General features: G+C 37.8%; 1 protein-coding gene across 5 annotated transcripts in view; it reads right to left on the bottom strand.

Moving 5' to 3' along the window:
• Window positions 1-21,058, bottom strand: part of LOC124233036 (paired amphipathic helix protein Sin3a) — a 68,461-nt gene that overhangs the window by 35,563 nt on the left and 11,840 nt on the right. For all 5 annotated transcript variants that reach the window (XM_046650044.1, XM_046650040.1, XM_046650042.1 and 2 more), the window contains exons 2-8: window positions 13,027-13,248; window positions 9,219-9,395; window positions 4,951-5,057; window positions 4,009-4,291; window positions 2,751-3,002; window positions 2,030-2,182; window positions 1,731-1,889 (exon numbers count right to left, since the gene is read on the bottom strand). In XM_046650044.1, the coding sequence (XP_046506000.1) occupies window positions 1,731-1,889; window positions 2,030-2,182; window positions 2,751-3,002; window positions 4,009-4,291; window positions 4,951-5,057; window positions 9,219-9,395; window positions 13,027-13,215 (1,320 nt within the window). In that variant the 5' untranslated portion in view covers window positions 13,216-13,248. The remainder of the gene's footprint in view (window positions 1-1,730; window positions 1,890-2,029; window positions 2,183-2,750; window positions 3,003-4,008; window positions 4,292-4,950; window positions 5,058-9,218; window positions 9,396-13,026; window positions 13,249-21,058) is intronic.

Genomic DNA, 21,058 nt, shown 5'->3' with positions numbered 1-21,058 from the left:
GTGGTCAAAGGTTCCATCACTGACTGCCGCTGATTAATAAATTGCAACAAATGAGAAAATTTAAGTCACTAACCCACTTTACAGCCTAAAAGATTTCTACTTGTCTTTTCTATTTCAGTTTGCCTGTTGATTTTTTCCCCGACATTCATAGATCATTTGACTCCCCAAATATTCTCTCTACAATGGTCACAGCATCACTGTGCTATTAGAATTAATATTCTTACTTTTTCCATAGGCCAAAAGTAACTAGCAGAAATCTAATGTCATTGCCTTGTCTTGCTAGCCGTGGAGGCAGAAGAGTGTGTTTGTAAATAGAGAGAGTACATGGCCTGGAGTGGACAGACATCAATCTTTAACCTTTAATTACAGTTCAATTAAAAAAATCATGAAAAAAGCATAGTTTATCTTCCTGACAAGAAATAACTGTCTTCTCAGCAATATCCACTCAGACCAATTTAAGACTGCTCTTTCAAAGGGAATGAATAGGCCATGACACAACTGTCAGGCAAGAATTTACTTTTAAAAAGTCACCTTTCAACTATCTGAGAAGAAAAGCAGACTTTGAGAGAAGCAGCATATCTACCTTTGCCACCTCAGAGTACTCTCTCTTAGGAGCCATACCCTCTGCTTACACCGCCTAAGAAGAAAGCAGGGAGGGAAGTCTAATGACCCAATAGTGTGTTCACCTGTGGGTAATTAAGTGTGGGAGGAGACCAATTCAAGAGTAGAGCCTATCTGCTAACCTGATTCTTGCTACCCATTTAACTAACACTCTTTACTGAAGAGAAGAAATATAAACTATTACTATGTTCAACTTGCTTTCAAAAGGAGAGACCATTAAAAATACTAAAAAATAGTCCTTCAAAAGTGTCAGCAACACTTAACATGTCAGTCAGTCTTTGCAGTTATTTGCTTGTTCACCCCGCCACCTCTTACTATTAGAAATCCCACTAGCTTCTGTTATTATTTAATTAAAATCCTGCAGACATGCCTATCTTTTCCTTGTTATACACTGCTTTAGAATTCACTGAAGCAACATTCAATACATACACCTAGCCCTCTCCCTGGACTACACAAAGAAAAAGGAAACAGGCTTAACTTTCTGCAGGCAGACCATCAGTGCTTACTATAACAAGAAGCATCATGTGACAGGTCACTAACAAGAGTTAAGACCTCCCTCTGCTATAGCCCAAAGGACCTGCCTTGGAAATTAGGATGATACAGAGAAGATCTGGCAACCTAACAAAGAACCTTGGGCAGGATAAGCCTCTAAACCAAAGAGATCTCACAAAGCATATGCAACTTACTCACTTTAGGACCTCAGAGACCACTAACTTATTTCTGAAACAACTACCAAGCTTAAAAATCTTCTTTCTTAGCACAAGGCAGGTTTAAGGAATCAAATCAGAAGAAGAGAAAAATTAATGTCTTAGAAACTCTTGGCAGCAAACAAAAAAAGAGATGTCAGCTAACAGAAAGAAGAGAGAAAATACAGAGAAAACCAAGAACTCAAAAAAGCACAGTAATCTGAGCAATTAGTGGTATTCTAACCTTCTTTTGCAAAGCCAGATAAAAAGCTTTGCACTGAGATTCTGTGACATACACCAACTCACTCTGAATTCAGACTCCAACAGTCAACATGCTTAGGAGAACACATGACCAACCCCAGAGTATCTATCCCCTAGAATTGCTCCTGGAAGTCAAAATGAGCAGCTATGGCCCATTCTCACCTTCACTGGAGGGGTGGCTCCTGTTCCAGAGTGCCTGCGGATCTGGCAGCCATTCTGGCTTGGCCTCTGTGGCTTATTGTTCAGTTGGGGCTTCTTCACAGTGCCTCCATGGTCATTTCTGACAGAATCAACCTTCTCAGCAGTTGTTTTGCTTAAAAGCTGATTAAGACACATGAAAGAAATTACTGTTCTTATCAAAACAAATAAATATACATTTAGAAAAAGTCCCCTTCTGATTCCAGCTTCCTGACTTATCTAAGATAATTCTAAATAGTGTAGTTCTTGTTAATAAAACTTACCACAGAGCTGTTGGCATCTGGTAGGAACTGTCCAAACTCTGACAACAGATCTTCCTGATTTTTAAAAAGACGAGCCACCTGGGCATAGACCTCCTGCTCAGTCAATGCTGGAGTGTAGTTTCCTCCAGCTTCCTTGGCATTTCGCTGCTCTTTCTAATAGGAAATTGCAAATGGGAAGAGATCATATTAGAGGGCCACTATTTTTGAATGACTCATTTTTGCAGATGCTCTAGGACATCTGATAGGAATTCTGTATGTTATCTACTTGGGCTGCACTTAAAGTCTATGTTCTTAGCACCTGTTTTGACTGGAAGCTTTCAAGCTGAGAAAGGAGTGGAAGTTGTGGCCGACAATTAATGCTTTTTAAAACTAGGACAGTGTATGTGAATGCTCAGGGGACCACTACCAACTCTTAAAACACACAACATTAGAGAAATTTCTCCTCCTTCTACTGTGGATTAACTATACTACAGAAATCATCCTCTAAACTTCCAGGATAAACAAGCATTCAATTCACAGGGCGGTAACTTTAAAAATCCTAACTGGCTGCTACAAGGCAATTAAAGTCAGGCAAATCAAACTGGTTTTATGAACACACAGTTTCCAACTGGTTAATTTCCAGTAAGAGTTAGTGGACACAGTAATGGGTATTCAAGTTCTTAGACTAGATGCCCTCAGAAGGTAACCTGGTTAAGACAGGTTGAAAGGGCAACTCTCTTACCTGATATGTGTGCAAAATCTCTAGGAACGCTTTGTAGATATCTGGTTGGCCCTGGAACCTGTTCTTGATCTTATTAACATAGTTGATGGCATGATTAAACTCCACAGGTTGATTGTTCTGCAAGGATGGGGCCGTTCCCAAGGAGATTGTCACTGGTGTGTGAGGCTGGACAGGTGGAGAACGTGGGGATGCATATGGTGGGAGCGGGGGAGTCTGCTGACTGGCTGGATTATGTGCTTGTAGTTGGGAAGGCTAAAAAGAAAAAAAGTCTTTACTCTCCTCAGAAACACAGATAGTTTGACACAAGAAAGAAAGTTCAAACTAAAAAGAAACAAGGTGTCTGATCAACTTATATCCTTTATTCACTCTGGCCACGCCACTTTAGCCCCACTCAAATCACGCTGGGCAGGGGTGAGAAGTATAGAGGTTTCACACATTCTAATACAAATATTTCAGTCTCGAATTTTCTAAATACAACCTTAAAAGTGGCTACATTTTCAATAACAAGGAAGAATTTTTCATTTGCAATTTTTAAGCTCACTAGCTCAACAGGTGGAAATAAAATAGAAAAAACTCATTCTACATAGATCTTTAAGGTCAAAAAAGACAATTATTGCAGTAGCTCCACATAAAAAGGCTTCTAAACCAACTCTGTCCAATAGAGCTAACGGAAATGTTCTTTATTTGTACTGTCCTATACGATTGCCACCAGCCACATGAGGCTACTGAGCACCTTAAATGTAGCTATTGCAACTGAAAAACTGAATTTAACTAATTTAAATTTAAATATGTGGCTAGTGGCTATGTATTAGACCATGCAGTTCTACACCAAGAATACCCCATCATCATCATCAAGGGGATCTGCTTAGCTTGATATGACTTAATCAGGTAAATGGAGTAACTTTTGTAAAATGATGACCCTGTGGGCAGTAGCATAATCTGATCATAAGATGACCACTGCTGCTTGTGCTGTCAAAGCACTGCTACACAAAGTTGTCATCTGTTGGGATGTTCATGGCTTCAATAAGCAGAAGCTCGGGGAAAAAGAATCCTTGTAGGTTGCTGGTCTGTTGATTTAAACACATATCTAAATATGTAGTATGCAAATATGAACCATTTTATAGGGGTGTGACTACTGCATCTTCTCCAATGAAATCACTGTAACTTGTGTATCTAAGTCTTATATAAAGAGAAAACATCAAAGGAAAAGTCTTTATAGAGGATACATTTCACACGATGTAGTTTTCCAAGTGCTCACCTTGCTGACTTTGGCAGGTGGGGGCTGAGGAGCCGGCTGGGCAGGAGCTGGGGCTGACTGGGCTGAAGGCTGGGAAGGATGCTGGGGTGGTGGTTGAGGCTGGGGCTGGATGCCATGGGTGGGGATCTGATGAACCTGGCCAGGAGTTGTCACATTCACCATGTCATTGGTTTGCACCTCAATCTTGTAGCCAGGGGGCAAGAAGGTATTGAAGCCCATTATCAGGTCAGGGTGGCCTTTGAACAGCTGGGACACACGACTAATCACTCCTGGAGTGTCGATGCTGATAAAAAAAATAAAAATTAAACTGACAAGCTTATAAACACCCTAATAAGAAAAAAAATTCACATTCCAGTAGATTCTCCAAACAAGAAAACAGATTAAAATCAACCTGCATATTACCAAATTAACAACACACAAAAAACTCTGAAATTCCAAAGCCATTTAGCTTTATATTCAAAGAAGCTTGGTCAGAATTTTAAACAGAATATTCATTCATGATAATAGTCCCATCAAGTAAATCTAAAGCTGCAATTCCCATGCAAGACCCAACCTTTGATCTATCAGTATAAATCATTATGTACCTACATTGCTCAGATGAGTTACTCTCTTAAAACAGTAAACCACGCCAGAATATTAGTATATCTTAAACCAATTCAAAGAGCAAGTAGCCTAATCATCACCAGTCTACTTCCCTGATTGAGACGAAGTATTAAGAAAAATTTTAGTCAAGAAAAACTTACCAATAGGGAGAAAACAAAGCTCTAGGGACTGTAATTTTCACCAATAAAGCAATACACCAAATAGAAAAGCATGACCCTAAAAACAAACCCCCAAAACAGGGCATCCTTTATCTTTCAGCAGACGAGAATAAGCTATATCCTCCCTCCAAAATCAACAATCCAAGCACACAGCTTGAGTACAACCAGATATATCTTTTACCTCTGGGATTTAAATTCCTTCATGATGTCAAGGAAATCATTGTAGACCTGAGGCTGACTACCAAATTGCAGCTTCACCTGGTCAAGATAGGACAGCGCATCCTCCACCTGAAGCAGGGATAAAGCTCGACGTTATAAAAAGAATAAGCCAAGAGTTACAAAAAAACCACAAATGATTTATGCCTAAATAAAATTAACATAGTAAATAAAACAGAAATATATTGTAAAGATACATGAAAGTATTAAAAATTAGTATAGCAATTCCTTCTTTTTGAAGGATAATTTTAGGGAAGAAAACCTTTCCTGTTTTGGGGCATATATGTTAAGACAGCTGCAGCCACTGTATACGTTGTGTGTTAAGAGTTGACTGTGTCATTAAGTTTGATGCCAATAATAAGACTCAAGCTTAAAATAAAAATCAACTCATAAAATCTGTAGCCTTGTCTTAGATAATTTTGGAGAGACTGATTAGTGAAGAAGGATCACATTAATCTATCATTCATTTATTGGTTCATTGATTCATTTCAGAAATACCTAGTAAGCTACAACATGCTATGCCAGGCCCAATGTGAGGAAGGAGTCAATAACAAATAAGCCACAGTCCACACTCTATAGCAGTTCATTCACATCTAGTTGGGCATCCTAACATAGTGGACTAAGTGGGTGATCACTATGCCCAGAGAGCACATGGGAAGGGCACTCCCCGCAAAAAACCCATTGGGACATAAGGGAAGGCTTACTCAAGAAGTGATGTCTAAACTGAGTCCTAAGGATGAGTACAAGTTAGCAAGAGTAAAGGCCCATGAGGAAAGTCAGAGGAAGCAGCATGGGCAAAATTCCAGACAGGGCACCATACGGGACATTTGGAAAACTGAAGAGAGTCTGGTTTGGCTGGAGCATTTGTGATGAAGAGAAGGAATGGTGGCAGGAAGGGTGACGAGATCAGACAGGAGAGGAAGCAGGACCCAGATCCTGAAAGGCGTTGTAAATCTTGTTAAAAAGCAACTTAGATTTTTATTATCTGCATTTTAGTGTACTCAGTTTGGCTAGGGTGTTGAGAATAAATAGGTGCAAGGGCAGGACAGATTGAAAGCAGGTGGGAAAACCACTTATGCTATAAAGCCAACTCATGTGCCAACTACTATGGCTTGAATTATAGTACTGACCAAAGGAAGAGAGAGAACAGGATAGATTCAAAAGCTTTTTAGGGGATATAAGTGACAGGGTTTGGGGACTGACTAGATATGGGAGATAAGGGGGAGGGAGCATTCACTAAATTGTAAATTATTTGGGCATTCACAAAGAGGAACAGATTTGAAGGGTTAGAAAGTTATGAGTTTGATTTAGGAAAACTTAATTTTTAGTGACTCAGGAGACATCCAAGGGAATTATCCACTAGGTGTTTCCTATATACTCTGGAATTATTTCAAATTATACAAATATCAACTTTAGACAGTTTCAGAAATATCTGATTTGATAAGCTCTATTCTTGTGATACATTGTGAAATAGGACATTTATGTTCAAATAAACCATTAAATGGTATTTCAAGAGTTGCCCAAACTTCCTATGGCCACAGTTAATCAGAGCATTTCAGTGTTGCTAGAGCACAGATTATACTGTATACTTGGTCAAAAGCCCACTCATTTGATGGTTGGTTTTTCTGTACTTTACAAATAACACAACAATTTCTGCTGAAATTAAATGGACTATTTAATTCATGTTATGAACGCTCCATACTGAAATGTTTCATTAATGACCAAGTTAATGGAACATAAAACTCATTAAGTTTACAGAAGGAACAAAGACTTTGGAAGATATTTAAGAATAGCATTCACAATCATATGACAAAGGAGAAGTAAATAAACAAACATCCAAAAAAGAAAGAAAGAAGAAATGACTACAGAAAAAGTGCAGAAACCCAAAGGAAAGAAATGGCATGTGATGTGTGTATGTTTGGAAGAAAAAGGTATTTGAAGGTCATAGTTAGCCACTGTTAAAAATTAATTATAAAATAACATTATGCTTTAAAAGTCCAGCATGACATCCACATCATAAAGGAGATGATACTTGCACATAATAGTGAGGAAATTCTTTCATTACCTAAAGTACAGTTCAACTTTTTATAAAAGCATGTCTACAGTTCTAGGAACCAGAGCTTAGAAGAAAACAACTTAGAACTAGTCATTTAGAAGCTACAGATTTAAGGAGGCACTTGGAGAGACCTTTAGATTCTGGTGATGCACTCTCTTGGCTCACTTCCACAGGCATGTTATTAAGGTCCCTAACCTCCTGAAATTCAAAATCTTGTTTGGGAGACAAACACAAACTACTATAAAGAGAACTTGCTGAAGTATGTGCCAAATATCTATGCTGCTGGCATTCAACAAATAACTAAACCACACTAAATATGCCTCAAATTATTCAAATCCTCCTTGTTATCAATCTGCCAAAGACAAAAAAGAAAGTTTAGACAACGTTGATGCTTGAAACAACCTAAGTGTTCTCACTGAACACTTCCTTATTATAGAATATAAACAGCTTATTGAAGTCGATTCAAATGCTTGTAATGCATTTTAAGACGATCCAAAAATGGAAGGCAATGCGGGAATACTAAATTAAATTACATGGAGGCACAAGAAAGCATTTTACCTCTCCTCATTAGAAAGGAAATTCCACAAGTTACTATGCTCAGGAATTATACTCAAGAGCTTGTAATAAAAGAACAGAGCAAGTCCTAAGGCTACCTGTGACTCACTCTATAACCCCAACTCCAAAGCCCTTTCTTGCTTCCTTGACAGTTTCTATAAAACAAAGCACAATTTATATACTCATACCCAAGTGGGGAAGGTGAGTAAAACAGGTGCTGAGATTTGATAGGGTTGGCTGAAAAAGGCTATAGAAACAAATATACTTTTGTTGGTTTAATAGCAAGTTTATAAGCTCTTTTGCAACATTAAGGTATTAACTGCTGAATATGATATTAATATGGAATTAAATCACATCAAACCAATTAAAAAAAATATTTTCAGGACTTGGTGAAGGGCTAAGTCCATGGCAATAACACATTTTGGTACACAGCCATCATTCTACAAGATGTTTAAGGAAAACAACAATATCGCTTACACAAATTTTCCCAAAGCCAGAGTGAAGTTTCAGGTCCAAATTATTCATACTCTCTTTAAAGGCTATGCTTAACTATAGTCAACTCTTAATTACTTAAGCTAATATAGACAAAGTAAATTTTACAAAATCTCTCTTTCTATATAGGTCAGCTTTGGTATGTTTTATATTTATGTAGCACTTAATTTCCTTTTAGGCCAATATTAAACTAGTTGCTGAGAACCCAAACCAATAAGGGCAAGGGTCAAGGAGAGCTAGTTTAAGTATCGAGGAAAACAGAAGGCTGAAGTATTTACTATACATGGATGTGTCCTGCAGTGGTATATTGTTCATTCCTATCCGTCAAGCTATTTGATATAATTAGGCTGAAATGACCAAATAAAGATTCGACATCTTATCTCTTTATAGTTCTTTAATTTTATATTTCTCACACTCGATTTTAAATTTTACATAAATGTAAAATTAGAAAAATTGAAATCACACATTTTGAAAAGTAACACTCAAGTAAGCAGAGAGGTTAGCTGAGAACACAAGCTTCCCTTCTCCACAGATGCCTCATGAATTTCAAAGCACTTAAAACCTAGAGCACATATTCAGCAGAACAGATAAAAACACTGACACTTCATTCACAGTTATAGTCTTCCCTCAACTTTATAAAGCTTCTCCAAAAAGGAACATGTGTTTTATTAAGGATGGACCTGAAGATGCCAGCTAATTCAGCTGTTTATAAACAGGAATAAAAAGATGAAACCATAACATAATACCGGGCCCAGTTACTGTTCAGGACTGTAGCCAACCATGTGTGTGCTCAATAAAATCTTACACCTTGCTAAAAACTAAGAGTTCAAAAGGAGGCATCTAAAATATGAACTTTGTTTATTGCATATGCAAATAGCCCCTCAATCCTGTTTGAGTACCATGCATTCCTACATTCCAAAAACATTTCTTGAATATATTCTCTGGATCAGGCACTGGTGCTAAGATGGGAAATCTAAGTAGGTTTCAAAACAAAAACAAAGTAAAACTTCTTGTGATTCAGCTTCTAGTCTAGCATGTTCAAAGTTTCAACACCACTACTAATAGGCTGAAGCCAATATTGCCAGTTAAGAGAGAACCTTTTTGACAGGAGAAAAGGAGCTGAATACCACCTTGAGCCTCTGAAATTGCTGCTGTCCCTGCACTGGTGCGACCGGTGGGGCTGGATGAGCATGACTCTGGACCACCTGGCCTCCGTGGGGCTGCACAGCTGTTGGGTGATGATGGCTGCTATGAACCGCTGCTATGGTAGGCCCATGACTGCCAGAGCTCTGCGGCACAGCAGAAACCTGGGGTGGACAAAACATAGACAAGAAACTTGAAGGCTTGTGCACTCTTCCCCAAATGTGTCTAAAACACATGTATGCATATCTTTGCATACACAAAGATAACTAATTAGAAACCCAAATTTCCCACAAAAGGGAACTGGTAGAATAAATTATAGCCCAGGGCTGGCCCGGTAGCACAGTGGTTAAGTTCACATGTTCTGCTTCTCGGGGGCCCAGGGTTGGCCGATTTAGATCCTGGTGCGGACATGGCACCGCTTGGCATAAGCCATACTGTGGTAGGAGTCTCATATATAAAGTAGAGGAAGATGTGCATGGATGTTAGCTCAGGGCCAGTCTACCTTGCAAAAAGAGGAGGATTGGCAGTAGTTAGCTCAGGGCTATTCTTCAAAAAAAAAAGCTTCCTTAAAAAAATAAATAAATTATAGCCCCCCCATATTATAACAGAATTCTTGACAGCTATTAAAAATTATATAGCTTGGTACTTCTCAAACTATCTGTGGTGAAGCACCAGTTTTTCTTTTTTCATAAATTCTAATCCATCACAGGCCACTATTTTTATAAAATACAATAAAAATGAATTACTGGAAAAGTGAAATAAAAAATCCATACGCCATCATTTTCATTATTAGATTTTAGAGATATATAATTACAATGTCCAATCACCATGAAAGTTTCTAAACACTCAATTTCTGTACTTCTCTCATTACAGACTAGTAAGAAAGTATACACATCAGCCATCTGTGGACCACATTTTGAATAGCACTGATATAGATGCACATATTGTAACACCAAAAAATGTTCACAATCCATAAATTGAATGTATTCACGTGCTGCTTACGGATTTAAACTTGTAAATAATTTTTTAAAAAGCACATTACAAAGCAGTATATATAACCAATAAAAAGATTTTAAACCCTGGACAACAAATATATAGCAACATGTCAGCATTTTATCTGGTGGTGGTGGGATTAGAGAAGATTTTTACTTTGTTTTGTTTATTTTACTTATCTTTACTCACTACTTCTGAAGTAAAACAAAAATTTCTCCCCTATTGTTAGTGGTTTGGCCTCAAAGATATTTCTTCTCTATTCTCTCTCGCTCTTTCTCATCTTCTTTTAAGTTTAGGAGTGAAATAAAAGCAAAAGCCCCTTTCCTTTTTTATTGCAAGAAATGCTACATAAAATTCCCAAAGCTTTTAAAAATTTTCCTATTTCAGAACTGTTAATCGCTACAGAAGACAACTACAGACAACAGACCTGATGTACCACTTCTCCAAAATAAGGAGACTAAATAACATAAAACCTTCTCTAAACGATGTAAGTTGTGTAGCGTAACTTAAGAAAAAAGACTTTTTTCAAGTCCCCAACAAATTTATAATGACTACTGTGGGCAAAGCAGAAGGTGGGAAACAGAGCAACTCCTTACAGATCCACAGAAACAATACAAGACACATTAGCAGTAAAAAGAAACTAGACAATTCTAAAAGCTCTACTCTCTCTCTCCCAAGAAGTGCTACTATTCTGAGATTCTATACTCCCAACATGCATGTGTTGAACAGGTTTTTACAAAACTTAATTGGAGTTTATAAATATTTGAGATGGCTGGTTTTATGAGCACATTACAGTTTCCAATATAGGAACAAATGTAACTATCCCAAGTGTAGGAAAAGTGTCATGAACCTGTTCAGATAAAAGTTAACTACCCAAGGAAAACAGGCAGTCTTTCTTCCAAGTCCTAACTTACAGATTCATTACATAGCAGTCCTCTGACCATGGCCTCCTGCCCCATATGAAGGCATTATACTGCTACAAGGGGGACTCCTGAAGAAGAGTGACACCTAAGGAATCAACATTTCCTACTTCACCTGGGTTTCCCTCTTCTTTGATTGTTTCTTATAATACATTCCTAGAAATGGAATTGGTAGGTCAAAATAACTAAAGAATATGACACAAACTGTCAAACTGCTCTCAAGAAAGATTATGCCAATTTATGTTCCCAGTACCAGCCATACCTTTTTAAAAGTCACTAACAAGTTAGGTTGAACAAGGCCTCTCCAGACCAGTTAAATAAATTATGGTTCAGACTGACCTGGAATGGAATATTATAAATAGAGTGATTTTTAAAAAATAACTTGGATCAAACATATATATTCAAGTGGGAAGTGGTCCACTATATAAAAAGTAAAAAGAGTAAACAGAAAAATAGTATAGACTGTATGATCCAAATTGTGCAAAAAGAAATGTGCATCTAGATAGCTAGGCAGGTAGATAGAGATATGTATATGCATACAAAATTTTGGATACCCAACAAATGTACCAGTGGGATAAAGTCTGACGGGTCAGAGAAAGAAGTCATCTTACACCATTTTTTTTTAAACCATGGTGATATTTACTTTCATAATTAAAAAGGGCAAACAACAATTAAACGTCTTCCATTTTTAAAAAACAGAGTGAACAGATGAGAAATGATCAGTGTTGGTCGGTACGTGGAGCAACAGGAACATACAATGCTGGTGGAAATATAAATTGGTACAACTCCAAAAAGCAATTTGACATTACCTGCTACAGGTGAAAATATTCACACCCTATGACCTGGCAATCTGTCGTCTAGATATACTCAAGAAACTCTTCCTCATATGCCCTCAAACCTGCTAAGTGCTCTGCAAGAAGATAAGGACTCTGCACCAGAATGTAAACCAACTACTTCGATAATAAGGACACTGTTTAATTCAGCTGCTTTTTTTTTTTTCCATAGCAAGACTCTTTTGGCAAAAAAAAAAAAAAAAGTGGTGTGTCGATTTAAATGCTAGTACAAACTTATCTTGTCATGGATTGACACTATGAGTATCACCGCATGAGGAGAAACACCAAGAACATTCACAGCAGCACCTTTACAATAGCAAAAATCTGGAAACAACCTGACTGTCCATCAACAGAAGAATGGATAAATTGGATATGTTCATATAATTCATGACAGAGTAAAAATGACTCAATTACAGTTACACGCACAAGTATGGATAAGTCTTGGGAACCACACTGAGTCAGAATATACACGTTTTTATCTATACAAAAGTTCATAAATACCCAAACTAATTTTATTGTCTAGAGATATAAATAAAATGACTTTAAAAAACTAAAGAAAGTCAAGGGAATGAGAAACACAAAGTTCAGATTAGTGGCGACCTCTGAAGGGAGGGAAAAGGAAAACGGATCAGGGAAGGATACACAGTGAACTTCAAAGGTCATGATAACATTTTTGGGGGTGGGGTGGGGTGAGGAAGATTGGCCCTGAGCTAACATCTTTGCCAATCTTCCATTTTATATGTGGGATGCTGCCACAGCATGGCTTACATGGTTTGTAGGCCCGTGCCTGGGATCCAAACTTGTGAACCCCAGGCCACCAAAGCAGAGTGCGCAAACTTAATCACTGTGTCACCAGGCTGGCCCCAACTTTTTAAAACTTGTGTGGTGAGTACATAGTGTACATTGCTTTTGCTATTTTTTATATTTTATACATATCCCATATGTATTTTTTTATATCTGACTAAATGCTTAACAAAATTTTTTTTTAATTGGATGAAATCACTAATGCTCCTCCATGACCCCAAGTCCCTTGGTGGGCTCCAGCTTACCTGATAGCTGGGTGTTACAGAGTACTGAATTCCTGTGGCTGACTGCATGGTCTCGGACACAGCTTCATACACAGGAGGGGCAGGGGCGAGCACCCGGTGCTGGTGAGGAAAAGCCTCTGTGCTACCAGGGAGCCGACGTTGCTGGGCCGCATATACCGGTGATTCCTGGTCATCCAAACGGCGCTTCATTCTGCACTCATGCTCAGGGATGCACTACAAAACCTGCAGAAACCAAAAGCAACGACATGCAAACCAATTCGTACTCCAATCCAGCATGATGAGTACAACTTAGGACCCGTTTAGTATAAGTTTGGTATATTAAACTTACCCAAATTTAGTATAAGCTCAACTCCCATAAGCGATTATCTACTTCATCCTAGAGATGACCACTGTGGTTTCTCTACAGTGCACACTAGGGTGGTTTAAGTGCACGCTTGTACACACCCCCCCCCCACAGTGAACAGGTTATCATAACTTGAAGCCAAAAATTTAAATAATAACAGAGTTTAAATTAACTTGGTACTGCAGAGTTGAAAACCTCCAATTTAAAAACACACAAATACACCTTTTCTCTATTCTCTAGTCTTCTCAAATGCCATCATTCCTAATATTTACATATTCATATGCTACAAAAACATTCAAGTGCTTCTTCTGAACTCTTCTCAAAACTTAGTACTATAATTGTGATCTAATTTTAAAAATATCAATTGTTTCAACAATTAAATGGTATCATGGAAAGAGCATTGGGCCAGGAATAAGAAGACAATGGTTCTAGATTTGCCAGTTTAAGAAGCTATGTACATTTCAACAAGTTCCTCATTCCATGTGAGTTTATTTCTCCAACTATAAAATAAGAAGGTTGAAACAGGTCATTTCCAAGGTTTCTTCTGGTTCTAACATTCTTTAACACTAAAGAGATTCCAGACTCCCTTAGCTTAGTAATCCCTCTGTGGGGGATACTTTCTTTCCTGCAGGACACAAAAGTCTAGTTATACTATGGTCAGGAATCCAGTCAGGTCTTTTCAGAGCTTCTCCAACATCAGTATCACTAACACAAGCACATCAATAAGAAAGAATGCTCCAGTCATCCCAAGACAAAATGGGGCCAAGTCCTACCACTCTTTCATTCACAGAAAAAAAAAAACTTACAAAGGATACCACTCCTATGGTAAGAAGATAAAAAATACAGTAATAGTAGGACATCTCACGAGCCACAGACCCTCCATCTGAAGCAAGGCTCTTTTTGTAAATGAATAAAAACAAGTCTACCTAATTTCTAAGCCCACCCATCCCTCTTTTTTTTATTCCCTTGGATCATGCAAGCCCTGAAGGGGAAGCAGTCTCATAAGGACTCTCCCAAGTTGCTTCACCTCTTCTCTGTCCTCACCATCATCCTCAACAGGCCTGTTGCTCTATTCCTAGCCTTGAAATAGTGTCTCAGGCTTATCTCACATCTTACAAACCTAAGTTAGACCACATACAGCAGCATAATTGTTTCATTTGCAAGTCGGCCTTTTTTTTTATTTTTTTTTTGGCTAAAGAAGATTGGCCCTGAGCTAATATCTATTGCCAATCTTCCTCTTTTTGCTTGAGGAATATTGGCCCTGAGCTAACATCTGTGCCAATCTTCCACTATTTTATATGTGGTTCGCCACTAGAGCATGGCTGCCAATGAGTGGCATAGGTCCGCACCCAGGAACTGAACCTGAGCCACCAAAGTGGAAGGCACCCAACTTAACCACCAGGCCACAGGGCTGACAAGCCAGCCATTTTTAATATAATCTTTTTGTAATCTCAAGCCACAAATATTCTCTTTCTGTTGACTATAACTTTAGATCAAAGGACTAAGTCTCCCAAATTTATGAGTGATAATATGTTGAACTCAGTTAAGTGGAGTTGAAAATATGCTGCTGACAGCTGCTGAAGGGAAATAATTTAAAATTTCTTAACTGGTTATGTTTCCCTAGGCTTTTCTAGCATGAAGTAGCATGTTTAGCTCAATATTTGGAAACTTTTCAAACATATTAAGAGGTTGGAAATATAGATTGATACATGGTATTTGATACTTAAGAGCCACCCGCCAACTGACTATGAACACTCAATCCTGACCTATTTTGGGATGAGGAAATGGGTCTAAGAAGTGGACAGAGTGAAAAGTCTTAAAGACTTTTTGGCTGCTACTTCTATGTACACCCATGGTCAGGGTTTGGTCTTGGGTTCTGCTTGTTTGAAACCTAGATGCTTAAACTCATCTGAGACTAATTTCTGTAGCCAAAAGCCAAGTCAATACCTCATAAATGGAAAATCAAATTTAGATCAGAAGAGCACAGCATACAACTAGAGTGCCTGTCAAGACCTAGATGCTAGTCCAAACTCTTGATTCGAAGCTATATAACTTTGGTCCTGTTCCCTTATCTGCAAAAGGAGGTGATTAGACTAAATTAGTGATTTGCAAATACTGGTCTATGGACTAGTCTACAGGAAAATGAAAGAGAAAGGGAAAAAAAGGGATTATAATGCATTTTTCATAGGTTAAGCATTAAAGTATTATGCTTTATCCTGAGATCATATCCTGTCGTTTTGCTATTAAAATATCATTTTTTTAAAATAAAATGATTGTGATTTTATAAAGCATTTAACTTTATTAGCCTCTACAGAGTTTGCCTTCCAGACCATCTCCATGACACCAAAGAGGCTGCCTAGAGTCTGTACTTTCTCTCAACCATACTTCAATGTCTTTAACGATCATTACACTTAGTTCTATTTCCTAAATAGTTCTCAAATCAAGTGCTTCTTCTCCAGTCATACAGTCAATCCCTCATTTCAGAATCCCAGTATCCCTCACCCCAATTGTTGTCAACACTCTCCAGCCTTTCTCCTGTCTAGTCTACCCTCTATACTGCTTTCAAAGTCGTCTGCCTCAAATGCAAATCCAGTCCAGTTGCAAATCCATCACTGGCTTCCCACCACTTAACACAGCAATCCAAATTCCTTAGTTTAGCCTACAAAATTCTTCCTTACTGATTGGGGGACAATTTAACTTACCAATTATCTCCTTCCAGCCCCACCCTATCACCCAGGCCTGTCGAATGTCTTCCCACTCCTCTAAATAAGTCTCAAGTCTATAAGCTTCTTCAAGGTAGGATCCTTTTCAACTTTGTTTGCATTTCCCACAATCCTAACACTTCAGAGACAGAAGGCAGAAGGGAAAGAATAACAGTAATAGCTAACACAACAACAGCATATATTGAGTGCCAAGCACCATTTTACACAACTTGAAAATATTAATTTAATCCCCACGATGATGCTGTAAGCAAGGTGTTGTTATTCTCTATTTTATAAATGAGTAAACTTAAATATAAAGATTAAGTAATCTGCCCAAGGTTGTACACGTAATAGGCAAAAGGGGATATGAATCCATAAAATCCTCCTCCAGAGCCGGGACTCTTAACCAACTTACTATCCTACCACTCACTCACAGAAGAAGAGAAGAAACGAAGGAAGAAGGATGAGTCCCTTTACTTTTCTAGGGCACACATGCATGGAGCAACTTCAGCTTTCCTCAACTGCTCACAAAATTAGCTCATTCATCCTTTCTTCAGTCTCAATCCAACAAAAGCAGGCATGCTTTGGCAGTATTCATTCAATTAGCAAATATTCAGTGAGCAGATATAAAAGTGGTAGATGATCCTGGCCCTTGCCCTATAAAGGCTTAAAACCTAGTTGGGAAGACCATACACAGCCTCACTAGTAATCAAAGACAAAAGAAGTAAAATGATATCCCAAAGCAATAGGCAAATATTAAAAGAGAATGATGATATTCAGTGTGGGTGAGGGTATCAGGAAACACTATTGATGGAAGTTTTAATTGGTATATACTATTTGGTTGGCAACTTGTAAGCATCTATTACAATTTTTAATTAAGTTTAAAACATGCTTATCTTTTAATGTATCAATTCTACTTCTAGGTCTCTATACTATACATTTGCTAAGTATTTTTATTGCAGCAAAGTATGAAAAACCTAAATGTCTATCAATAGCTAAGTAAACTTGATACATCCATATTAGGAAAAGTATGTAGCAATTAGAAGGATTAGGGTTCATCTACAAGGAAACCGCTCCAAGACACACTATTAAGTGAAAAGAGCAACTACAGAATACATACAGCGTGATCTCAACATACATAACGTACTTGTAAGATTTGTGCATTTCATTGCATATAAATTTTGCATCAAAAGGAAAAAGCTATAAACAAATACCAAATTCTAGAGAAGGATATACATGCTGAATTACTTAAGTCAAAGTGTACTAACACCTGTAATTTACTTTGAAATACATCAAGAAATTAGTCTGGATTAATAGATGGAAGGATGGATAGCTGGATATATGATAAAGCAAGTACTGTGAAGTGGTAGGGGGCAATTCTGTGGCCGAGTGTTTAAAGTTCCATTCACTCCACTTCAGCGGCCCAGGTTTGTGGATTTGGATCCCAGGTGTGGACCTACTCCATCATCAGCCATGCTGTGGTGGCATCCCACACACAAAATAGCAGAGGATTAGCGTAGATGTTAGCTCAGGGCTAATCTTCCTCAAGCAAAATAAGAGCAAGACTGGCAATGGATGACAGTTCAGGGCGAATCTTCCTCACCAAAAAAAGAGTAACGGTAAAATCTAGGTAATGTGTATATGAGTGTCCACCATACTATTTTATCAACTTTGCTCTATATTTGAAAATTTTCTCAATAAAATCTTGGAAGGAAAACCTAACAATACAAACCAGTTCACCAGTGATACAATATGTACTAGAAATTTGGAAAGGAGTAGAAAGGTGTACACTGGGAAAGACTCCACAGAGAAGGTAAACATTTACTAATATCTTGAAAATTAGGGACAAATTAGGGCATACGGGGTACACAGGACGAAATTAAAATATTAGAGTAACTTCAGGCCGGCCCCATGGCCGAGCAGTTTGCGCGCTCCACTGTGGCGGCCCAGGGTTTCGCCTGTTCGGATCCTGGGTGTGGACATGGCACTGCTGGTCAGGCCACGTTGAGGCGGCATCCCATATGCCACAACTAGAAGGACCTGTAACTAAGATATACAACTATGTACTGGGGGGACTTGGAGAGATAAAGAAGAGAAAAAAAAAAAAGATTGACAACAGTTGTTAGCTCAGGTGCCAATCTTTAAAAAAAAAGAAAAGAAAATTACAGTAACTTTAGACTTATGAGTGATAAAGAGCTATTTTACAATCTTTACCAATTCATTTATCCCACAAATAATTCCTGAGTGTCTCCACAGGCCAGGCTCTGTGCTTAGCGTTGGGGCTCCACCACTGAATAGGACAGAGTTCCTGCCCCACAACAACCAAATCTTCCACACATGACTGCTACCAGCTGACATGCTCCTCACAACAGTCCTGTCAGATGGGCAGACCCAGATACCTCCTATTTAGAGGGAAACTGATACTCAAAGAAATTAAGTGACTGGTTCAAGGACAAAGCTGGCTAAAGAAGGTAGAGGCTAGATTCTTTCTCCTTGGAATACAGGAGCAATCTGAAGTAGGAATATTGGACAGACTATAGTATCCTGCTTGCGGAGTGGTACAGGGTAATTTCAGACTATGAAGTATTCGAATGCCCAATGACGGAGCCACAAGAGTCAGACACAAAGCTACTTTCAAGCCCTGCTTCAGGTGACATGATTATCATCTGCCACTATGGTCTCCAACTGTTCCAGATTTGGAGCTTACACTGTTATCAGAACTCTAGGCTCTGAGGACTAAATTTAAAAAGGAAAAAAAGCACTTTGAGGGAGAGAAACTAGTGAAGAAAGACTAATGTGAACAACGGCAGAAGAACATTAAAAAGTCATCCAGTCATGTGTTATAATAAAGACTGGGAAAGAGCTCCAAACCATCATGCAAAGGAATCAGAATTCCTGAATAAAGCCAGCAGAGCTGGGTAATTCTGATACTGCAGGGGAGTCTTCTGGAGTAGGGAGGACAACTGGGGAGCAAATGTGACAGATTTCAGACAAACGTTTCAAAGGGCAGAGGTAAAAGCTAACGCTTTCAAAAGAAGAAAAATAAAAACGAAATTTTCTAGTTCTACCACCTAAATATGTCTTCAATCACAATAAAGAGCTGGCATCCTAGAAATCCAGACATTTCTCCATTATTAAAATCCAAATGAAAAATCCAACTTTAAAGAATCTTATCTTTTCATTTAGATTAAATGCCACAAATTGGCTTAAAGAGACAACAGAATTATTTTAGTCAAGATCAGCTCAAAGTATATTGTGTGGAACAAACTGCCCTATTCTAGAGTCTAAGACAACTAAGTATACAATACTTTCTTTTTGAAATACATTTAATTTATGACTGACTCTCTAGTGCCTCAATTTTGTATTGATATCATCTTGAATTAGACACATTTTTAAGTTCCTTTATTTATATAATAAAAAAAAATCCTCTTAAGTCATTCTATCTTATTGGTGGTCAGCATTGCATAAAATTGCATAAAATATGTCCTGGTCAGTTTACTTCAATAAACACTCTTCAAAGCAAAGAAAGTTTTATCAAAGCATTAAGCCAATGTAATTACTTCAACCCAGTACAACTGCTCACCATAGTCTACTTCAAAACCTATTCAAAAGTCCACCTCTGGATCTAAATCTGCTGGAAAATGAAAACTATTCCAGAATAAAAGAAAAAGGCAATCTGGTCAGATTTCCCCTATTACCTAGAAAAAAAGCTCAACAAAATTAACATGCCAATCTTATCAAAACATCACAAGATCTAATACCCAAGCCTCCCCTAAACTCAGTTTTAGATTCTTCTAATGAGGTGGTCCTCACTCAGGGGATATTTTGCCCCCCAGGGCACATCTGGCAACATCAGAAGACATTTTTGGTTGTCACAACTGGGGGTGATGGGTGTTAGTGGCATCTCATGAATAGATGTTCATAGGATGTTGCCAAACATCCTACAATGCACAGGACAGCTCCCCACAACAAAAAATTATTCAGGCTAAAATATTAATAGTGCAAAGGTTGAGAAACCTTGATCTAATATAATGATAACTCCATTTGGCATATACCTTTTCTGAGTTTTGGTGGGATATGTCATACTGTTGCGTGACAACAATTTTTACCAATGTGGCTCAGGACAATCATCTTGGTTATGCAAAAGATATCACTGCTTTCTCTATGCCATGTGATTCACCTTTACCCCTGAGTGCACAGAAAAACTTATTATCATCATTTACCATTTGGGTGAAAAACAACTTTATTAGAAATTTTAGTAAGAACTGAAATAGCAAATCCAAATTTTTATTCCACATGTTCCTGCTTTTGAAGATATAAATACCCAAAATAGGCAATATCCTTTAAAATGCAACTGGCTAGTCATCAATTGTCATGCATGAACTTGGAACAAAGCCATTCTGTAAATTTTGATTCCAGACTTCAGGTACATCTCTAGTAAAATTCTAGCTTATTGTCACTTTTGGGTCTTTTTTTTTTTTCCTTTGCATCATCAGACACAATAGTTTCAAAACTTAGTTTTTAATTTTGTTGAAGAGCGGACAATCATCTTTGCTCTATAACTTCAAGCATTCTCAATTTGAGAGTAATAAGTGTCAATTAGAATGATCAATAATTTTTTTCATTTCTGCATTATGTTTCCTTCCAATCACCTCTGTACACACATCTGCTTTTGGCATCTTCCACTTAGAAACCATATCAAGTAAGTTTTGGTAAACAAACATCCTAACATATTTACACTCATAAATTCTTCAATTTAAGAAAATTCACCCAGAATATTGTCATCTGAAGACTCACAGTCTGCAACTTGGCTCACACAATCCATTTTACCATCATCACTACAGTCTAGAGTGTTCCTCTACTAGTTTCTCTAATAATGTATAATGTCTTCCTCTTAGTTTTCTTCTCTTTGCCATTACAGGAAGCAAATGGAAATTATGGATTATCAAATATATTCAATGAAAGCTTTAAAAAGTTGTAAAAATAG

This window comes from Equus quagga, unplaced genomic scaffold (genome assembly GCF_021613505.1).
Source record: "Equus quagga isolate Etosha38 unplaced genomic scaffold, UCLA_HA_Equagga_1.0 153_RagTag, whole genome shotgun sequence".
Lineage (NCBI taxonomy): Eukaryota > Metazoa > Chordata > Mammalia > Perissodactyla > Equidae > Equus > Equus quagga.
This window is presented reverse-complemented; position numbering and strand designations above follow the sequence as displayed.